This window comes from Strix uralensis, chromosome 1, assembly GCF_047716275.1.
Source record: "Strix uralensis isolate ZFMK-TIS-50842 chromosome 1, bStrUra1, whole genome shotgun sequence".
Classification (NCBI taxonomy): domain Eukaryota; kingdom Metazoa; phylum Chordata; class Aves; order Strigiformes; family Strigidae; genus Strix; species Strix uralensis.
In genome coordinates, this window is record NC_133972.1 from 150403362 (window position 1) to 150424090 (window position 20729).

General features: G+C 42.6%; 1 protein-coding gene across 1 annotated transcript in view; it reads right to left on the reverse strand.

The window, feature by feature from the left end:
- The window catches only part of NIPAL2 (NIPA like domain containing 2), a 52288-nt gene extending 33261 nt beyond the window's left edge, over window positions 1-19027 (reverse strand). Inside the window, exons 1-2 of the mRNA XM_074894255.1 lie at window positions 18923-19027; window positions 1785-1853 (exon numbers count right to left, since the gene is read on the reverse strand). Coding sequence (XP_074750356.1) covers window positions 1785-1853; window positions 18923-19027 — 174 coding nt within the window. The remainder of the gene's footprint in view (window positions 1-1784; window positions 1854-18922) is intronic.
- Window positions 19028-20729: the final 1702 nt, after the last annotated feature.

The following is a 20729-nucleotide window of genomic DNA, read 5'->3' on the forward strand; positions in this document are numbered from 1 at the left end:
TCAAATAATATTCAAATCAAGAATCCAAGTTTCTGCTGAAAACCAAATAGGGCAAGTTCTTAACTGAATCCTGAGCTCTGGTTTCTCCCCAGACTCTTGTAGGAATAACTCTTGAGGGCACAATGTGATTGAAAAGATGTGCAACGGTGGGTGGGTGAGGGTGAGCTCAGCGGCTCCCCTACAGCCTTCTTTCTCCAGATGTCTGCCTTCTTTGTATAATAGTGTGTGTGGATGGTATTTAGGTGGAGGCTGTTTATAATCCAGCTGAAATACATTGCAAATGGTGGGCTGTTCTTTGGCTGCCAACCAGCTAGAGGGAAGAAAGGAAGGAGAACTGACTACATGGTGGGAAAGGAAGAGAGAACAATGAAGTTTGGCCTGTCCATTTAATATGAGTGTGAAAATAAATGTTGAGATCTAGGGAAAGTCATTATTCATATTTATAAGATATTGTTACTAAATGGAGAAAAAACTATTTTAAAGGATAAATAAAAGTTTCAGTTGAAACTGTCAAATGGCAATGCAGAGCTATTGGGTTTTCCTAAACAGCATTTTCCTAAACAGCTGGAAGATAGTTCAAATCCAGTAAATGCTGTTAATGATTACAAGTCAATAGAAGTCTGCCTGCGTGCCTCAGTACATCCCCTGGCAAAGCATCCACTTTGGCACTCAGTACCCTCAGCAGACAAAGATATGAAGTCTGAACAACCTTATTATTATGGGCTAGACTGAATTTCCACTTCACCAACAAGAGTTTTTCCATTGAAACAGAGCCTGCCTAGTACTGTCACTGTCAGCAGGCTGGAAGTCATACTGGAGAGGCAGCAGTCATCTCAACCTGCCTCCCATCTCTGGCTAAACAGATTTCTTTCTATGGGATTCTCCAAATAGACATACTTAAAATAGAAGGGGATCATTGAAGAACCCTCCAGCATTAATAAAATGGGTTATTATTAATAGAAGATTTCGTATTCCATAGCTTTCTGTTTCATCGTTTACAGAAAAAGCAAGAAGTAGCTTTATATGAGGCATATAAAATTCATAAAATACAAGCTAGCAAAAATACTTTTTCTGGACAACTTACACAACAATGTCTTCTGCGCTTTAAAAACTTTTGTTAAAAAATCTAAAAATACCATGAAGTCTACCAGATACAGATTATAATGAATTATTTAACTTTCTACTGAGGATGTATTCTAATTATTAATACAGAAAGGATTTTATAAACCTCATCCTACAACCCTTTGCCATAGTTGTAAGGTCAGCACCTCCCATTGGTTTTACAATTTAAAATAATATTTACTCAGATTATTTCTTCCTAATTGGAGAAGGAAAACTAAATTGGTCAAAGTTGTTTTGGGGCCAAATATTGCAAAAAACTTTATGTCTCTATGCATTTAATTACATTAATTGCTTCATTAAGCAGTGCCTAAGACCTTGTGGTCAATTCCATTTTAGGTTTGGACACTCTGAGACAGGTTCACATGATGTCCAGTGGGACCACAAGCGGGTCACAGCTGGCCTTCTCTTATGGCACATTACAAGGAGGAGGAGGAGTTACAAATTTTTCTTCTGTTCCCATATAAGAATCACAGCACAGAATAGGTTGAGAGCTATCATACTGCCAACAACTACAGCAGGGCACTGTTAAACTACAGTTAAAGAGAGGGAATGTCTATTAAATGCAAAAAAAAATTATATTTTGAAATTCACCATAAAAACAAATTGTAACATGTTACTTGCTAAATATAAACAACTCTGAATAAAGAGAAATCATTTCATACCTGTATATTCAAAGACACACTAATCAGAAAATTTGAAGCAGCAGCCAGTAAAACTCCCAAGAGCTGAGTCTGCAAGATCACAAAACAAATACAAAAGTATTTCTTATTAGTTTAAGAACAATATAATGGTGGTTTTCTGATAGCCCATTCTAACCCAATCAAAACCAAATTATTGCATTTTTCAGTCACTGAGTTCATGCTGCACTGAGTAAACTGATAAAAAATATCTATGTGCAGTTGACTAGGGCTTAAGTAGTAAACAACTGGGAATGGAAAGGGCATCCTAGTGCAGGAGGTGGTTTTGTTGTCCTTCAGTAGAACACCTTCTTAAATCTCATGAAAGAAAAGCCTAGACATGTCTCAGTTGAACACTACACACAGGTATTCTTCTTTTCTAAAAAAAACGGACCTGTTCTGTTACATAATCCACAAGGAAAATCAACAGCAATCAAACAGTTCATATTGGAACACAACTATCTTATGTGTTAACATATCCACTGTTTCACAGGGGAGCCGGGAACATAGCTCTGCTGACAGTTTCTTTAATGTATTGTGTTATTTCACCAAATTCTTTTCTAATCATCATGTTTAATTTTCAGTTAGATCTTCAAACTTTCTATGAAGCTGAGAAATTAAAAACATTGAAGCAGGATTCATTACTTTGGAAAGCAGCCATTTAAAGATGCCGTTTCAGCAAACTCATATAACAGGTACATGGTAGAGCTCCCTGTCTACTTTCACAATGTTGTCACACTTTGCACATTGTTGTAAGTGTATTCAAGATCCATTCAAGGTCACTGGTATAGTGCTGTGAGGAGCCCCATTAGCTTGTAGAGAAGACAAACTTCAGTGAGTTTTTATAAACAAGGTCATGGTAACATAATCCACCATAACTATAGCTTGCAAGCTGTAAAGCAACATCCGATTCAATGCTTACAGCCTCAACTTTCATGACTCTTCTCCAATAAAGTCCCTGGGCACCTATGAACACGCAGTGCCTACCAGCCACGCAGACTGTTGTCCCTCAACGTTTATAAGAACAATATGTGGTCCACCAAGCTCTGGGGGGTGGGAATTATTGTACCTGGGCTAGGAAAGAGCATCCCCAAAAGTGTGAAGAGGCAACAGCCTTATTACAAATGGATGATAATAATCTTATTTAAGAGACACGGCTGAATCCAACTGTCTCCAGCCCATGCATTTCTGCAGAGGCTTAGACTCGGAAGGAGAAGCAGACAACAGAATTGCTCTGGGTGAAATGCTTGGATGACTGCCAGGTGTCACTAAGACATGACTAACAGGTACAAGGGGATGCAGAGAGGGGAATGTAGGAGGTGAGAGGGTTCCCTTTGCTCACACACCCTCTGTGCTAAGTATTACAGCACCAGTGCCACGGCCTGTGTACAAGAAGTGTTTGATGAGAAGAATTACTCAAGGGTTTTGCCCATACCCTCTGGTGCCTGGCCACTGGAGGTCCTTCCCATCTTGCATCCTCTCAGTGCACCCCAGTATCCTCCAGTGGATACTCCAGCAGTGTGTCCTGGGCTCTCACACACGGTGCGTTTTCCATGCTCTGGGAACACCCCTCACTGGGAGCAGTGGGGAGAGTGTGACAAGGTGTCACAGCACACCTCGGCACAGATGTCTCTGCTGAGATCAGGAACTGTTAGAGGGACACAAACAGCCTTGCAGCCCTCTTCCACACTGGGGAAATGCTTTCATATGGTCCCCACCAGGGCCCCACAGGAGCAGAGGGGATGGGTGTTCCTTCCTGATGTATTGATGCTGTAGCATCAAATCCTGAGCACTGATCTTGCACAAAGTTTGACCACTTCACAGGTGGATTACTGCACTCCCCTCATCCTGCACACACAGCAGCTTCAATAAAACAGCAGTTAAATAAAAATTGCTTTCCTGCTCCCAATGACTTGTTCTTTTTAAATGACAAAATCCTCCCTTGTGAGGGGGTGGAGAAGTGGCCTTGTGAGCCTCATCATGAAGGGTTTAAGAAAAAGGAGACAGCAGGGAATAGAAAACAGAAACTGCCACCTCATTTACCCCATCATTTTATTGCTTTCACATCAGTAATTGTAATACATCCACACTACTCCCAGCAGAGAACCCTGTCTCTCTGCAGTTAGTTTTGATTCAGCAGCTGATCCTACCCTTATGGCTGCATCTCTGGATAACCCCTTGCAGCCCCTTACTTCCAGCTTTCAGCTGGGGGTCACACTGTGCAGGACTCAGGAGGCAACCAGCACCCCAGTGAGGAAACACGGCTTGTCTCGAGCCAGCCCAAAGGGGGGTCTCCATCCAGCTCTGGAGGTAAAACTTGCATGCAGCTGGTGGGCAAAGGATGAGGCTACATGTTCCATCTATCATCGAAAAAAATGTGCAAAATCAGATTCATGTATGGGCACTGATGATACCTGCCTCCAGAGACTGTAAATCGAGTGCCCCTTTGATGTCTTTACACACTGCATGGACAGGGACTCCAGCAGGAAGTTTCCAACACCCTGCATCACTGGTGTCCTTTCCAGAATAGGGACTGCTTTCATATCATGGTGGTTGCTTCATCAGGTACCTGTGAGCTTGGCTCAGATATCCTTGTGGGACATGTAAGATTTCTAACGTGGTGACCACCCCGTGTCTGAACAGGAACTATCTCCCAAAAGTAAATCCTCTTCTTACAGGTTTCAGAAATTGCTAAGAACAGGAAACCAGTCAAAAACTTGGGTCTTCTCATTTTCTGGAAATACTGAGATATGTGTCACCTTGTCTCAGTACTTCCCCATGAAATACAGAGATCAGTATTTCCCTCAGCTGAGGTTGGGCTGGGACATGGGCCTGGAGTGGGCCTGGCTCAGCAGGACCTGTAGCCGGCCAGGGCAGGGCTGTGGGGAGTTGGAGACCAGTCCTGCTGTGGCATTGATGGGGCAGAGGCTGATGGCCCCAGGGGGATGAAATGGGTCCCAGGCTGTGGGCAGGGTGGGAGAGCCTCTGGGGTGGTCAGGGCCTGTGGGTGCCTTCAGGGCCCTGAGAAACATAGGCAAAGCTGTTGGGGTGACACTCCCTTGTGCCTAACTCAAAAAACCTGTGTCTGCACATAAGGAAAAAATGCATGTGTATGATCAAGGCAAATCCATAGTGGCAGTCTGGGCTCAAAAATTACCCTCATTTCTCAGGTCATTTTATTGTAATGACAACGTGTTTCACCTGAGCATTGCTGTTGGCATATATACTGCGCTGCCTGCTCCAGACTGACATGTGTTAATGAGCTCTGGTTAATATGGTGATAGCACCATACTTCCAAACCCAGGGCTGGACAGACCCCTAAAGATTAAAAGCAGAGTATGATGCCCTAAGGAGGTCAAATATCACATGGATCCATTCAGGGAGATGAGATGAAAGTACAGTTACACCATGCAGCTATAGCATGGCAAAACTGGTACAGATTCATATGCAGACATGCCAATATTAAAGAAAACAACAGGGAACAAAAATCCAGTAAAGAGGAAAATTAGACTGCAAACTTCACAAATCAGGGTGCATCTTAAATCAGCAGGCAATTTCTAATGTACAAGAGCTATCACATACAGCAGCGCTCAAAGCAGGAGAGAAAAAAATAGGATACTATAAGTCAGACTAGTAAAACCATGCATGAATGAAAGATGACCTGTGACAGAAGATAGATGACCCTATGAAACCAAAATGGTTGCTATGTTGCCCTGAAGGCCACCACAACCTTTCTGTTCCCATCTTGTCATGTAAAAGGCTTCATTACTTGTGCTGTGTCTCCATTCAACATCCTTTAGAGGCTAGAGGACTGTTGGAACAGCCAATTTTATAAGTAATAAACATGATATTCTTTGAACACAGAGTTTCCAGTTGTGATATCATCTGCAGCACTGCAGGACTTCCCACACATAAGTCTTGAGACAAACCTCCATGAGGGGATTCAGTTGCAGACACAACTTTAGAGCCATGGTGCTACTTCAGTCAACTAAGGACTTCTACAGGAAAAATATTTAAATATTCAAAACTGTTGGCATAAAATGCAAGTCCCTTCATGACCAATACATCTGTCTGAACACACAGGTCACTTTGTCAGACCCTAGATTTCAAACCGTTGATTCATTCTTACAGTGTTACCAAATGCATGAGGCTTGTCACAGAAACATCCTGCCCTTAAGTTTTCCAGAAAGTAAAAAAACACCACAGACATTTTATTTCCTTCACCTTAATACGTTTTGGAACAAGCCATGAAAGTCACTTGCCAGCTTTGCAGTCTTTTCTAGATAGTCCGTGAGCACATAGACCATGGACTGAGGCTGTGGATCTGCCAACATTTTCCCTGGTGGCAAAGCTGGCTTGAGAAATGCCTTCCTCTGGTCTCCTGTTCCCTTACTGCCTCATTTGCATTAAAACAACTATTTGTAAGACTGGCAAGGCACTGTTCCAGGTTTGAAATAACCCTCCCAAAATATACCCCATTAGCATTATGTTCTTTATAAGCCACCTGCCAATGTTTAACAGTAAAGGCGGATCAAAATTCACAAGCCACAGCAAGGGTTTTAAAATGGTGACCCCACACAGTTTGCCAGTGGTGACAGTGGCCTATACAGGGGAGGGAATGAGTTCAAGAAGTGCTAAATTCTTCTCAAGCAAGGCACCCTCAGCACTAGCTTGACATACCCCATCCCAGTCGTATGAGACTCTCACACAAGCCCAGGTATGGGGAATGGAGGTTTGAACGATTGGTCAGTAGGCATCCATTTGCCAAGTGAAGTGGCAACATATTGTTATTCAAAATAAATGACCAGCAGTATGGCATATTGCTGCGTACAGTCCTGCTTCAAGCACTCATGCAGGACCTGATGCTTATTTACCCTAGCACCTTTTCACAACATTCTGGCAGTGCTTTAAAAGGGCATTTTACATGCAAGATCTGTTTTTATTGTCAAAGTAAAGTAAGGGGTTTATGGCAAATTAAAGCCAGGCTGAAATCTAAATCTTTGGCACTAATTCTAATAAATTTATCCCTTGCAGACTAAAATCTACATTGGAGACTCAGTTATACAGTGAGATGCAATTTATCCATATTATATGTATGTTTTCCTAATGTATATTAAACTGCAGTTGCCAGGCCTGTGAAATGAAAACTTAGAAAGATTAACTTAATTTGCATTGACTAAAAGGTACATGGCCATTATTTATAGAAACTTGCTATGCCTATAAATTGAACTGATGGGCAGAAAAAAACCCACTTCAAATGTATGTTGTTGGCTCACTCATCAAGGCTAGTTAAACTATTCCTTCTATTTTTCTTTATTTCTGCATTTGTTTGTGGTTTAAAGGTGTTCCCAACAAATGTAATGACATATACCGCTTAAAAAAATACACATTATTTCCAGTAACTAGGATTTTGTCAGATCTCAATGGATCTTATTAAAAAAAAAGGGAGAAAAATGCCTTCTAAACTTGCAATTCTGAGTTAACTCTGAAGCAAGGGGAATTTAGAGTCCTTAACAAAAACCATATTTTTCAAAGAGCTACCATGTGGAATTAGGAGAGACTTATCATTTAGCTATTATTATTCGCAGAGCTTTGGCTGTACTCAGTGCTTTACAGATGTATAAAGAAAACAAGGTCCTTGTTTCAATGGTTTTCATACTGCAATTCATATACTCATATATGGGTTCAGGCCCATGTGAAGTACTGAAGGACAGCTGAAGTGAGAGTAAAAGGGCAATTACCAGTGTTGGAACATGTAATGAAAATACATTTGATTTATTCATTATGACATAAAAGAAAAAGTACATTGTTCAATATACAAGAAGGAGAGAATTAAAATGTTTGGAAACATCTTTGTTAGGAACAGAAGGAGAGAGGAGACTTGGTAACTAAGTCAGGATAAACTTGAGTGAAGACAAGACAGTTTGTAGGTTTTACACAGGTCACCAGGCTGGATTCCAGACCACAGTAGATAAAGTTCCTATCTCATGAATATTACAGCATCCTTGCCTTTACTAGGTTTTGCCTTTCATTACCTCACAAATTTAAAATATGTCTTTTTCCAGAAAATAAATAAACTGCAAGGGCTGGAAGGAGAGCCTGGTAAATTATGAAAAGGTGTGGAAGCTTGAGAGGGTAAACAAAGTACAGAAGTGGGACCCTTTTATTCATCTCCATGCTTTAATCATTTTCATGAGATCTTATTTATATTCATCAGTCTGATTAATTAATGTCCATAATGGATAACAAACTGAGACAAAGAATATCAATTGTGAAATATACTAAGGTAACTTCTTATAAGCTCACTAAGGTTATATACAAACATATCCATTCACTGTTAACAAGCAGTTTGAGTAGTAATTTTTTTTTCCTTTTTGAAGAGTTACAACCAAACCTCTCAACTCTTAAATTTCAATTTCTTTTTCTCAGGAAACAAATCTCAAAATTAGAAATAAACAGGAGAATGGGGAAGGGGCAGAATGGATTTATACACTGTTCCTTAGTTGAATAGACCAGGATAATTTGCTGCAAAATCAAAGACCATTTCATCTTTTTCATACTGCCTGTTAGGATGCAAATAAACACCTCTCCAATCACTGTATAACAGAGGCTCTAAAAATTTCAGTGATATTTGATAACATCTTAATAGAAAGATTTTCTCAAGGACCATCATATAACATCTCCATGGCAACTATAGAAATTACATACCAGGAAAAGCAAGAATAGGATTATGAACTTTTGCCAGTTTCCACGTCCCTCAGGAGAAACAAGGAGGCAAGCCATCATTGCCGGACCAGCTTCTCCCACAAAATGGCCAGCTGACTCGGGGATACTTCTCTATGGCTGCCTGCGAGCAGGCTTTCTGGATATTCCTCTTTGACCCTGTCTAATTCCTGGTGTACGTGGTAAGGTTCAAGCCAGACCACTCAAAGCCTAGGTATATTAATTCCCAGAAGCTACAGCCTGGCTCACATTGGGAAGCTTTGCTGCTCCTCACTGTCCATCATGTGGCTCCCTGGACCCCTAAATCGAGAGCCAAGGAGGGGACACAAGACTCACGGGGAGCTGGAGTGTACCAGTTCATGCCTTGCAAGATGGAGCTAGCTCTGCCAGTGCTCAGAAAGACAGGCAAGCTCAAAAGGGAGCTATCTGAACAACTGAGTAAATAGTGCTGTTAAGTGTTACATCAGGTTGCAGGACAGGGCACAGAGTGCTGTTGGAGAGATGGCTCGCTCTGCATGTACACGCAAACATGCCTCCAAGCCAAGCATAGCTAGCTCATTCCCTCTTGTTATTGTAGTACCAGTCTTGCTGGAGTACAAATGAGCTATTTCTGATACCACTTAAATCAGATACACAAAACCCTGACAGAAATGTAGCCAGCTTAATACATTATTTACCAAATCCTAAAAAGAACTTTTATATAAAAATCTCCCTTTACCCGCTGAGAGGAGTTCATGAGAGGGATGACATGCTCCTTCCAGCATGCACCTTTCCAGCATCACTTTCCAACAAAGGCAGGCTTGTCTACCATCCTGTCTCAATTAATCCTCTGTTAGCTATAACTAGCCCCTCCTTTGATGTGCACAGACAATGCTTCTCCACGTCACAACCCAAGTGAACATGCTCAGTTGTTGAACCTCAGTGTCACACATGTGGGCCCGCGGTAAACATAGACTGGAAATGAGGACACTTCCAAGCCAGTGGCATTTCAGAACAGCTTCTAACAGGAGTGACAACAGGGGAGGGGAAAAAGAAAAGATCTGACTGAATTTAGAATGAATTTTGATCCATCTGTTAAAAGAATTACTTGATTTTACGGTAGGGGATTGGGCAGCCCAAAGGCCCTTCCAGTCTGCTGTTCCTGCAGAGGAGGGGTGCTGTTCATCAGTTTTTTGCTTTCCTTCCTGCACCTCACGCACTTGGCTCTCCTTGTTTCATTTCCTAATGTTCCTAATACAAAAAAAATTACTGGACTCTAGAAGGCAGAACCTTCTGGTTAGCAGCTTTATTCATTTAAATATAAACAACCGCTAGATTATCAGTGATGATTTAAAAACAAGAGGTCTTGCACTCTCTAAAATATTCACATGTATGTATATGGGTGCATACACACACAAACACACAATTGGATGCTTTTAATTTGCAGATACTTCTGGTCAAAACTGTAAGATACAAATCTGGAGATAACAAACTCTTCAAAGAAATTATATGCAAATTGCTTGCAGGGGCCTGAGATACAGGCAACAGGCTCATGTTTTCCCAGCTGTCTCCCTGTGACACATTGCAGTTGTGCATTTTGACATTTTACTACAAACTGTAACCTGGTTTAAATTATTGGTTACCATTTTGTAGTTCATGGTGGGTGTGGACATGAGGAGTAGGTGTCTAGTTCACAAGAATCCAAAACATCTACTACATAGTTGCCTTCTGCTGCAGAAAACAGAAGTCAATTTAGCTGGATGATCCCTTCTAGGTACCTTTATCACCTTTTTATGTTCTCTGTTGCACTTAAAGAGATAACAAGGTGAAGAACTTTTTCCCCAGTTTTGAGTAACATCAATCTTTCAGCAACTGTACTTTAAGTGGATTCTCCTTCTGTTCTCTTGAATCCTTCTGTGGATTCTTCTTTATAGAACTTGCTGACTTTTTTTCTGGTATTTTAGCATTAGTATAGGATATAATGGTTAGAAAGTTTCTTCTTGACAGGGATTACTATAGAGATGGGGCCATGAAGAGAAGTTCTGCCTTTCAAGAATTAAAAAAATGAAGGAGAACTGATCATCCTTTTCATGAGTCAGATGCTATCATCTCCATGCTTCTGTAAACATTGCTCTTTAGTTTGTCAGGGAGCCTCTGATCTATAGTTGTAGTTTAACTCTGGCCAGCAGCTTAGCCCCATACAGCCACTCGCTCACTCCCCCTCAGCAAGATGGAGAAGAGAACTGGGAGGGTAAAAGCACAAAAACTCATGAGTTGAGATAAAGGGAGTTTAATAGGTAAAATAACATCTGTGTGTGCAAACAAAGCAAAATCAGGAATTCATTCACTACTTCCCATCAGCAGTTCAGCCATCTCCAGGAAAGCAGGGCTCCATCACACGTAACTGTTACTTGAGAAGACGAAAGCCCTAACTCCAAAAGTCCCTCCTCCTTCCTCCCCCAGCTTTTATCACTGAGCACAGCATCGTATGGTATGGCATATCCCTTCGGTCAGTTGGGGTCAGCTGTCCCAGCCGTGTCCCCTCCCAACTTCTTGTGCAACCCCAGCCTACTCACTGGTGGGGTGGGGTGACAAATAAAAAAATGCTGTGCAAGCACTGTTCAGCAATAACTAAAACATCCCCATGTTATCAACACTTTTTTCATCACAAATCCAAAACATAACACCATACAAGTTATTACAAAGAAAATTAAATCTGGCCAAAACTAGTGCAATAGTTAAGAGATGGAACTAGAGTCTTGATCAGATTAAAACTGTTATTACTTTTTTGACTGAAGCTTCTGCAAATACTACAAGCTTTGCTCTCTGTCACCCTGGCATGATGACTGAGTCATTGCTGTATGATAACACAGACACTGAATGATAAGGTTCATGGTGCTTTACTCACTGCAAGGAGCAAAAGATTGTCACTGAAAGAGGGAGAAAGAAAGGAAAGAGATTAATGTCATTAGAAGACAATAAATGCAAGAACCTTGTGACAATTCCAAAGCAGAAAAAAACCCCAAATCCCAACAAAAACCCCACAAAAATGGAAGAGAAACATTAAGAAAGAGTAGGTTAAAGTCATAAAGCAAAGTAAATGGAGTCATGATCTATTTACTCCCAAGCTGGAGCACCCAAAAGTTAAACTAGATTTTAATTGGGAGTTAACTATCTAGGTACAACTCTGTTATGCACATAAACCCCATATTTAGTTGTTTTTCACAGGAACATCTTTCCAGGGTAGACATCCTTGGCTGTTGAAGAAAAAGGCTTCAAGTAGAAACAATATCAGCTGGCAAAATTACTTTGTTTTGAGCAGGATGACATCAGAAATGTCAGATAAGACTCAGGTGGAGATTTTAGCTCCCATGAAGCTGATTTGGTTCTAGGGGATTAAATGTCAGGAAGAGCTGGGCTTGTCCACAAGAGGATATGTACTTCACCTCAGCCAGCATGAAGAAGCCATGTCCAAGGAGCCAGCATTTGCTTTGCTGTGAGTCATTGCTTCCACATGTGGAGGGGTTTCCTCCAAATCTTTCTTCTCTCATCATGGTCCAGACCTTGCATTCACTATAGGCCTCTGCATCACAGGGTTATTTCTGCAGAACACAGCAGGATACGAAGGGGAATATAGCCAGAGTCCCTGAGTGCCTCAACCAAGAGTTAAACTCCAACAATCCCATGATTTCTCTCTATCACAGTTCCATAACCTCTCTTCATTTCCCCATTATGGACAAAACAGTTCATATCACCAAACAAGGCCAAAGCTTGTAGCCTAGAAGATGTAAATCAAACATGGACATCATGGAGGAGAATGGAGTTATACTACTATAACCTCAATTTAAGCAGTACACATCTGTTTAGTTTGATACCAACTATTTACTTTTGAGCACACTCTGCAAACATCACTGCCACGTTTCTTAAGATGTCTGCTCCAAGCCTGGCATTGATTCGCATACCAACTGGCTGTCTTTTGAAGCTGCTGGCAGTATGTTTCAAAGTCCAGATTACTCACAGACTGGAAAGTGTATCTCACAACTGTTCACGTTAACAAATCTCATTCTTCTAGGACAAGCCTTGGTGACATTACAAACATGATCATAACAGTTTATACGTGTCACCAAAACTCCAAATGGAATAATCGCAGCCTCCGGTTACTAGGTTAGCCAAAGGTCCTCAACTCCCTTATGACTGAAGTGCACAATCTGCTGTTTGCTCATCTTTCTAAAGCCTTGGGTTTTGAGTTTGGTCAAATTTCTACTTGACTCGTGTATTCTTTTGATTCCTTCAAACAGGAATTAATCAGATCCAGCAGACTTCAAGAGCATAGGAAGAGAAAGATCATACTTCAGCTTCAAAGAGCAATAAAGTCTTCTTTGGGTCACAAAATTGTAAGGGGCCACAGTGTCACAGGTAAGATTTTATGAGAAGGGCAACTTTTATTTAAAAAAATTGTATAAATTAGTATTTTCCTGTTGATTTAGCCAGACAAACTGCCTTATCAAGGAGTCAAATGAGCACTGGGGCAAATGAAGCAGCCGAAGACAGATTCAGGATGGAAGCAACACCACCTCTTTGGGTGGCAGTGATGTCCTAAATACACACAGCAACCTCATGAAATCTCAGGAGCAGACAGGTGTTTGCCTGAGCAGCCAGACCTTCACCCTACATCACCCTGCAACTCCCAGGCAAGGCTGTGAGACAGCAAAATCAACAGAGTAGCCATGGCCAATTTAATTTAAATTTGACGATTATAGTAGTCTCATAGTTGGGGGCAGGGAGAGCAAAGCACTGCAGTGAGCCAGACACCTCTAAAGCAGGGCAGGGATTCAGACTCGTCCCATGCCTGGTCTTTCCTAGTCAGGGCTAAGGGAAGAGGAGCGCTCACCCTGCTTTGCTGGCTCCAGACTACATATGATTCTGTTGCTCTGGATCACCATGTTGAAGAGCAGTACCTGTGTTTTAAGCCCTGTAGTCAGTGGTTGAGCTGGATATCAAACAGAGTCTGCATTATGCCCCCAATCTTTCTGTAAAATACCATTCTGAAGCAGTCCAAAGCAAAACTCATTTCTGCACTAGGTAGGATACGTATAACTTGTGACTTAAGTTTCCTTGCATTTGTCTTCTGCATCCTACTTTCTGACAAATGACAAGAACTGTAATGTTCCTTATTGCCTAGAAATTTCCAAATTTTCTCAAACCTCTTAAAACATATTAACGTAATTACGAAGCTCCTGTTTAATTCAATGTCACCTTAATCATTTAAAAAAAAAAATGCACATTTTTTTAATGTCCTCAGAAAAACTGAAAATTCATTTTACCATTGCAGCTGTTGGGAGGGGAAGCATTGAAAACAGTCTGAGATCTGGAAAAAATAGCTCAGGGAACAAATTAAATAAAAGGGCCTAAATAAAAGGGCTTTGCTCACCAGCTTCTGTTGGCTGTCAGGCTAGGAAGCACTCATTCAAGCAGCTATGCCAGCAATGCTGAAGAGATGAAAGTGTCCAGAACAGATGGAGGATGAGCTCTCCCATTAACAGCATTTGCTTTGGGTTTGCGTGCCCCAAGCTCAAAACATGGAGCTGGGTTGGTTTGCTGTATCTGCTACTCAGCACCATGCTGGGCTCTGGGGGGAAACTGCCACAGGACCTGACTCCTTCCAGCCTTGATAGAAGAAACCCAAGCAGGGTGATAGAGGCCTGCCAATAACACTATTAAACTATTCTGGGACCCAGAGTAGTCCCTAGTGAAAACTAGATAAGCAGGTCACTCCTCAGGCTGGCTCAGAAAGCTGCATGCTACCTCCAGTCTTTGGGCTACTTTCCCACCCAGGGCATCTCTTCCAGACCTGCTGCACCATCCCCTGCCTCCTTTATATTCAGAGGGATAAACAGCTGCATGGCTTACTCCTGCTCTGCTTGCAGTGACTGAAGGAAAAAAGCTACATTTCCCTAAGGAATGTGAAAGTCACAATGATACAAACATGCTTATGGTACTGTGCAAGGTGACAGGCAAGGAGTAAGGCTCTCCTGTACTTATATCCTTTACCTTTGAATAATGAATAAGTTCCCATGCAGCAGCTGATCTTTCTTTAATTTAGAGGCAGCAGTTTATATAAACTGTGTGCTCATTTCACACCAGACACGTTGTGATCTTTACATCTGCAGGGACAGTTGATGTTTGGCAAGGCAGAATGGATTTATGAGGTTGTTAAAAAAATATGGGTAATCCCTTCTAACCAGTGCTCTATTTTGCTTTCTTATGTCAGCTTCTCACTCACACTGAAGCTAATCAGAGCATAACCTCCAGCACATGAGACCTACAGCTCTGGCAGATCCTGAAAGCTTGGGTGCAAAGCTCACCCAGCTGGCAGTCCTGCATTTATGATCCAAAGCCACACATCCTTTTCTAGCAGAACCTATTTAAATGGGGACTAAGCCATAGACATGCATCTGGATTCCTGACAGCAGAACACCACCAGAAGAGCATGCATCAGCACTGGCAGCAACTGTTTGCAATACTGCTTCATTGTAATCTGACTGATGTAAAAAAGGTGTATTTGAAAGACTGAACAAAGGCTTCTTCCTACCTTTTGATTTATAAGGGCTGAAAATAACACACATTTCCCACCTAAGAAAACAGTATGCATTTTCTCCCATACATATTCCCCCTTAAGATAAAGGAAACTGAAACTGTGTGAACTCTGAAATCTGACAGGTAGAGAACAATATCCTTGTCTGCTTTCAGTGAACAGTTTTAGAATAAGGAGCTGGAGGGAAAGAGGAAAAACTTTTCACCATAGTCTTTACAGATGAGTACAGCGGCAGGGACCTGCGTGAGGACATGTTTGTCTCTACTGTCCCTATGCTCAGGGAATGGTTTACCGGTTAAACTGAAACAGTTAACATCTGCAGTCCATCAGGGAGCAGACTGCAGCATAAGGTACCTTACAGAGACTGATAAAAGGCATTAAAAACCCCCTACAAACACCTGAATTGGAAAAAAAAAAAAAAACAGGAGGGTTTGCTTTCACCTTTAACAGCCTGATAATATCTGGTGATTGCTTCTTGCAGAGGAAAGCTTCTCTGGTTGGGACCCATGTGTGCAATCACCATGGGCTTGGTCTAGAGCTTTCCCTTATTGAAAACCATGGTTGGAAATTTCATTGTTTAAGTGCTTAAAATATCCTGGTGAATGTTTGTAGGATGTGCCATGATAACTCTTTTCTCTGGCGGCAGTGCCAGCTGAAGAGGCCCTCACTATTTCTGGGGAGCTTCCTCAGCTAAGGGAAATGGAGAAATAATCTTCCTCTTCATGGTGGCAGCTCCATGCCTTCCTGCACTGGGTCCCTCACAGCACAAGGGCAGCAGCCCCTACGGTGACAGAAGTACCAGCAGGGACTGTGCTGCCACTGGAAGACACAGGGATCAAACCATGCCCCCACCTTGCTGGGGCTCAACGTCACTAAACATCAAGCCCTTAGCAAGGTGGGGTGAGTTGCACTTAGGACTTTCTCCTTGAACAGAATGAGCTAAAAACCTTAATTGTGACACTTCACATGAAATCTAGATTTCATGTATACGATGGAAGGCAGCATAGAAAGACTTCGCAGCAATGTGTTTAATCTCTGGGATTTCTCATTGCACCTGATAGCAGCCACCACTGCCCGCTAATTAGACCACTCAAAGGATCAGGTTTCCTGGCTGCACATACTCACCACCTGCCCGTATGGCCTGTGACAGGCTGTGATATATTGTCACGGGACAAGAGGCCACAGATCCATCTGAAAGAGCTGTCAACATTTTAAACCTCAAATATAGAACCGAAATGATTTATTACCACAACTCATGAAATAAAACAATCTCTTGAGGTGAGTGTCTGGGCAGCCAGTAATAACTCTGAGTTTATTAAGAGACAGGCAAAAGAGGAAAAAGAAGCAGAGGTGCAATGAATTTCCATCTCCTGCTCAGCTTCTGCACTTGAACAACTACACCCAGTAACTACACACAACAGCCATGAGTTATGGAAGAAGTGTTACATGTGAGCTTTCCTTGACTATTCTCAACCAGCTGCTTTCTACTTCTCTGATACAAAGTCAAATCAAGATCAGCATTGTAGATAATAATCTCAACTAATCTTGCAAAATGTTTTTGTCCATAAACAACAATATTGGAAATAAATACACAACCTTTGAGAAGAGCTGAGGGAAATAAAAAAGGATTAAACTGAGGCAATTACATACACTTTGTGTTAAGCAGACAAAGTCCACATGTAGTGGCTTCTTACATTCATTACCCCAGCAGACCCAAAAATATTACAATAATATTAGTTTGTCAGGAAATATTTCAGGAACTAAGTACATATTTAATCAGATTTTACTGCATCATTAAACATGCCCATGTCCCAAGACATACAACACAGCACTGAGACAGGGAAGGCTATAGGACCACGGGATCCTGTGTTGCTGATTTCAGAGGTGCAGTTCCTCAGGCAACATCAACAAAGCTAACTCCACCTGATGCACAGGAGAAGTCCTACCTCCACCCTTTTTTTTTTCCATGACCATGTATTCCCCCTTCTACCCTCATGCTGACAGCTGGCACCAGTTAGCCTGATCAGGGACGTGGCAGAATAACCCCAATTAAAAAAATAAACCAAAGAAATGTAGTGCCAGCACAAGGAGACATTATACTACACAGCCTTGTGGACACAGGCACTTTAACTTCTTCCAGGGAGCTGCACGTTTACAGACATTGTTTAAAGCTTACTCTAGTGCCACGGATTTCCCTAATTCATATGTCACATCTGCTGATCCCATATGGATGTCTCTGATGCCGACATGGCACTAGGCAGCTCTGACCAGCAGCCACACTGAGCCCCTCATATCTAGGGGCTCTTGAAAAGGGATCTTGCTCTTTCACCTCCTGATGGTTCCGAAGGGACTGAAAAATACTCCCTGAAAAGCAATTCACCTCAGCTTTCCTGGGATGTTTCCAGGCAGATGAGAGCTGGTGCAGTTATGGTCTCTTGTAGAGGCAGAAAATGAAGAGCTCCTCTTCAAACCAAACCAAGAGGATGAAATGGCCTCAAGAAAAGGGGAAGGGAAAGAGCCTCTGTGTGAAGACCTGAAACTGGGATGATCCACTGAATCACAGCCAGGGTAGCTGGGAATGGAGGAAGGAATTGGTTTCTGATATTTCCAAAAATTTAAACTGTGAAAATGGGGGTACACAGAAGAATTTAACTCTTGGGAAAATGAAGGTTGGCAGTAACACATGACCCATAGTTTCCTACTACCTGCTCCAAAGCCTCAACTCAAGTAAATGGAAGCACAGAAAATCAATCTCACCTGCAGATACCCAAGCAACACTAAAAAACGATTCAAGTCTTCCCAAAAAACTACCAGGCTTAAAAGACAGCAATCCTCACACAACCACCCCAAGGAGTACAGGAGCAGGGCTGGGATGTTTTGCAAGCAAACTGATAACACCACTGTGACGTGGAGGTCGGTGTCCCCATGCCAAGGGAGTTTCCCATTGCTGCCTTCCTCCAGCAGCTCTGCAAACACTCCCAGCCCTGGGACCCTAACTCCCAAACCCACAGTAACCCTTGGCTCCACACTCTTGTCTCCCATAATTGATCCCAGCTCTGGTGCTGGGAAGCACTGCCACTGGCCATCAACCAGGTGTCCTACTGCTCCAGGAACCCGAGCACAGGAATTCACAGGTTTCCTTCCCTCTGAGAACACGGGACTGAGAAATGCCTCCTGCCATCTGGATATCCACCCAGTAGCAAATATAGAATCCAGAAGGGAAAGTTTTTGGGACCTTCCCTGGGCTATAACTTGCTACTGGGCTGCTCACAGAGAAAGGAGAGCAGTTAGTTGCAAGCCGTTTTATGCACAATTTATACCAATACTTTGCATCATAAAAAAGTGGTTTGCCTCTTATGCAGTGAAAAACAAGAATGTTGAGTATCCTCCCTTGCCTTCTTGTTTGTGAAGCAAAAAGCAGGGAAAAGGTAAAGGGTTTAATCAACCTCCAATTCATTTTTATTGTTAGCAGATGCTTCGACTTGCTAGTTCGCGGGGGCCGCTTCAAGTCTCTCTTTTGCAGTTGCCCAAATACATTGTCAGAACTGACAGCAACAGAAACACCGATGACAAAAACCAGTGATGCTCTAGCACAGAACAGCACAGCTCTCTGCCCAGTTCCTACTCAGAAAGGACTGCTTGGAGGGGGAAGCCAGGGACGCGTGGGCTGAACAACGAGGTGAAGAGGGAGCAGGTGTCAGCAGCAAACAGGCACTGGAAGGGGGTTCTTTGGAGGACAGTGGGGAGAGGCTGAAACGATTACCCTGCTCTCCCCGAGCCCACATGTTCCTGGTCCCCAGCATGGTGCTGCACGGCGGGCACTTACCTTGTGTGTGCTGTACCAAGGGCCGGAGAGGGTCCCGCTCCCAGTGCCTGCCCCCCCAAAGGATGTGTTCCAGGATGCCCACTCCGAAACGGGGAGGATGCCCATGTCCCTGCCCTCATGCCCCGGCCACTGGCCATGCCATGCGCTGTCACACCAGTGGGGCTGGGTGGCTGTGAGGAGAAGCAGCAGGACGGGGGTGTGGCACTCGCTTCCTGGTGTGGGAAAGGCTGTTGGCGTGGGTCACTCTGCACACAGGTGTGTGCAGCTGAGGGCATCGGGACACCGTCAGCTGGGGAGTAATTGTAGCATAGGAGAGAAAGGGGAGCTTGACAGAAGGTTTTGCTGCTCCTTCCCAGGGCATTCAGGTAGCTTTTTTTTTTCTCTCTGACTTCCCTAATGCCCCACCCTGCTCTGAAAAGGCAGCCTGGGAAATTAACTCCTTCAAATCAGTGCCTAAATCTAACGGTCAGTTATTAATTCCTCACTGCTACTTTGCAGGGGTTGGAAGTTGTTCCCGTATGCATGTAGTCACTTGCATAAATTCTTATTTCTGACATATATTCTTCACTTGTATTTCCTGAATAGTTTCTTTGCAGAGATTTCAGGCAATGGGTTTGTTCCTAGGCTATGGCTTTATCAATTCACTCTGTTACTTTTGATTTGATCACTTAAGCTCTCCTGGGGAAAACAACAACTAAAAAAGCTCCTTAAAAGGACCGTAGGAGCTAGCAAGGTAGGAGCTTGGCAAAATTACATGGGAGACAGAAATAGGTTTCTAGAGAAGCATAGAAAGGAAGAATTAAGCCACTGCATCTTCAGGCTCTGGGCAAGATGACTGCTTGCAATCCAGAGATCTCATACTGTACCTTGGAAGTATTGGGCAGTATTAGTTTATCCTGTTTGTCAGCTGGGCTTGAAAATGTCCAGTCCTGACAATTAGTGTAGCAGAAAAGGGTCAGCGAGCAGTTATTCTACCACCTGCTACAGCAGAGTTTTCTCCTGCTCTTAAGAAGTGGGATTGTTTACTTAGTTCCAGTGGGACAGGTGGTTCTACCATCAGCAAGATGCATCAAGAGAGGAGAACAAGTCAGCAAGCAGGAGAGCAGTCTGGGGACTGAGGTTACAGCAGGCAAGGAGATATGCTGCCTAATAGAAATGAGCAGCAGCAAAGTTGACTGCAGAGAGAGAAATGAAGATATAGCCCCTCAGTATGATTAACTTGTTTGAAAATGGAAGGAACACACAATTACAGGAAAGAAACTGAAGTTAAATTAATACTCTCCTACTTGACTACATAACCAATGCCTGCATTAACCACAAGGATGTTATCTGAATTCACCCAGAAGATGATATAGGAAAGGCAAAAGCGGCAAGGTGCTGCTTCAGTTAGTGGTGATATAACACCCCAAAATACAAAACCTTGCCTTATAACAAGAAATGTTTTGTTCATGTGTGTTGCCTAACTTGAAATACCAGTTTCTGTGATCACAGTTCCAGTGAGTCCTCTGTAAATACTGCAGCTAGCTGCAGACATGTACACATAGGTACACTGGAAAAAAACAGCTCCAATATTTCACGGCTATGTAAATTGCTGCAAACTATTTTTACAACATTGCGTAATTATTCTCCGGAGTCTAAGCTTACATTTAAAAAAAAAAAAAAAGTTTCTAGGCAATTTGGGTTATGGTTGCAAAAAACCCCTTTAAAGTAGAACTGGAGTGTAAACTGCTGCAGTGATATTTGCCCAGTCTAGAGAGAGTTGAAACAATAGCTCAGAGGGAAGCGTGAATGGACCCATTCTTCTAAC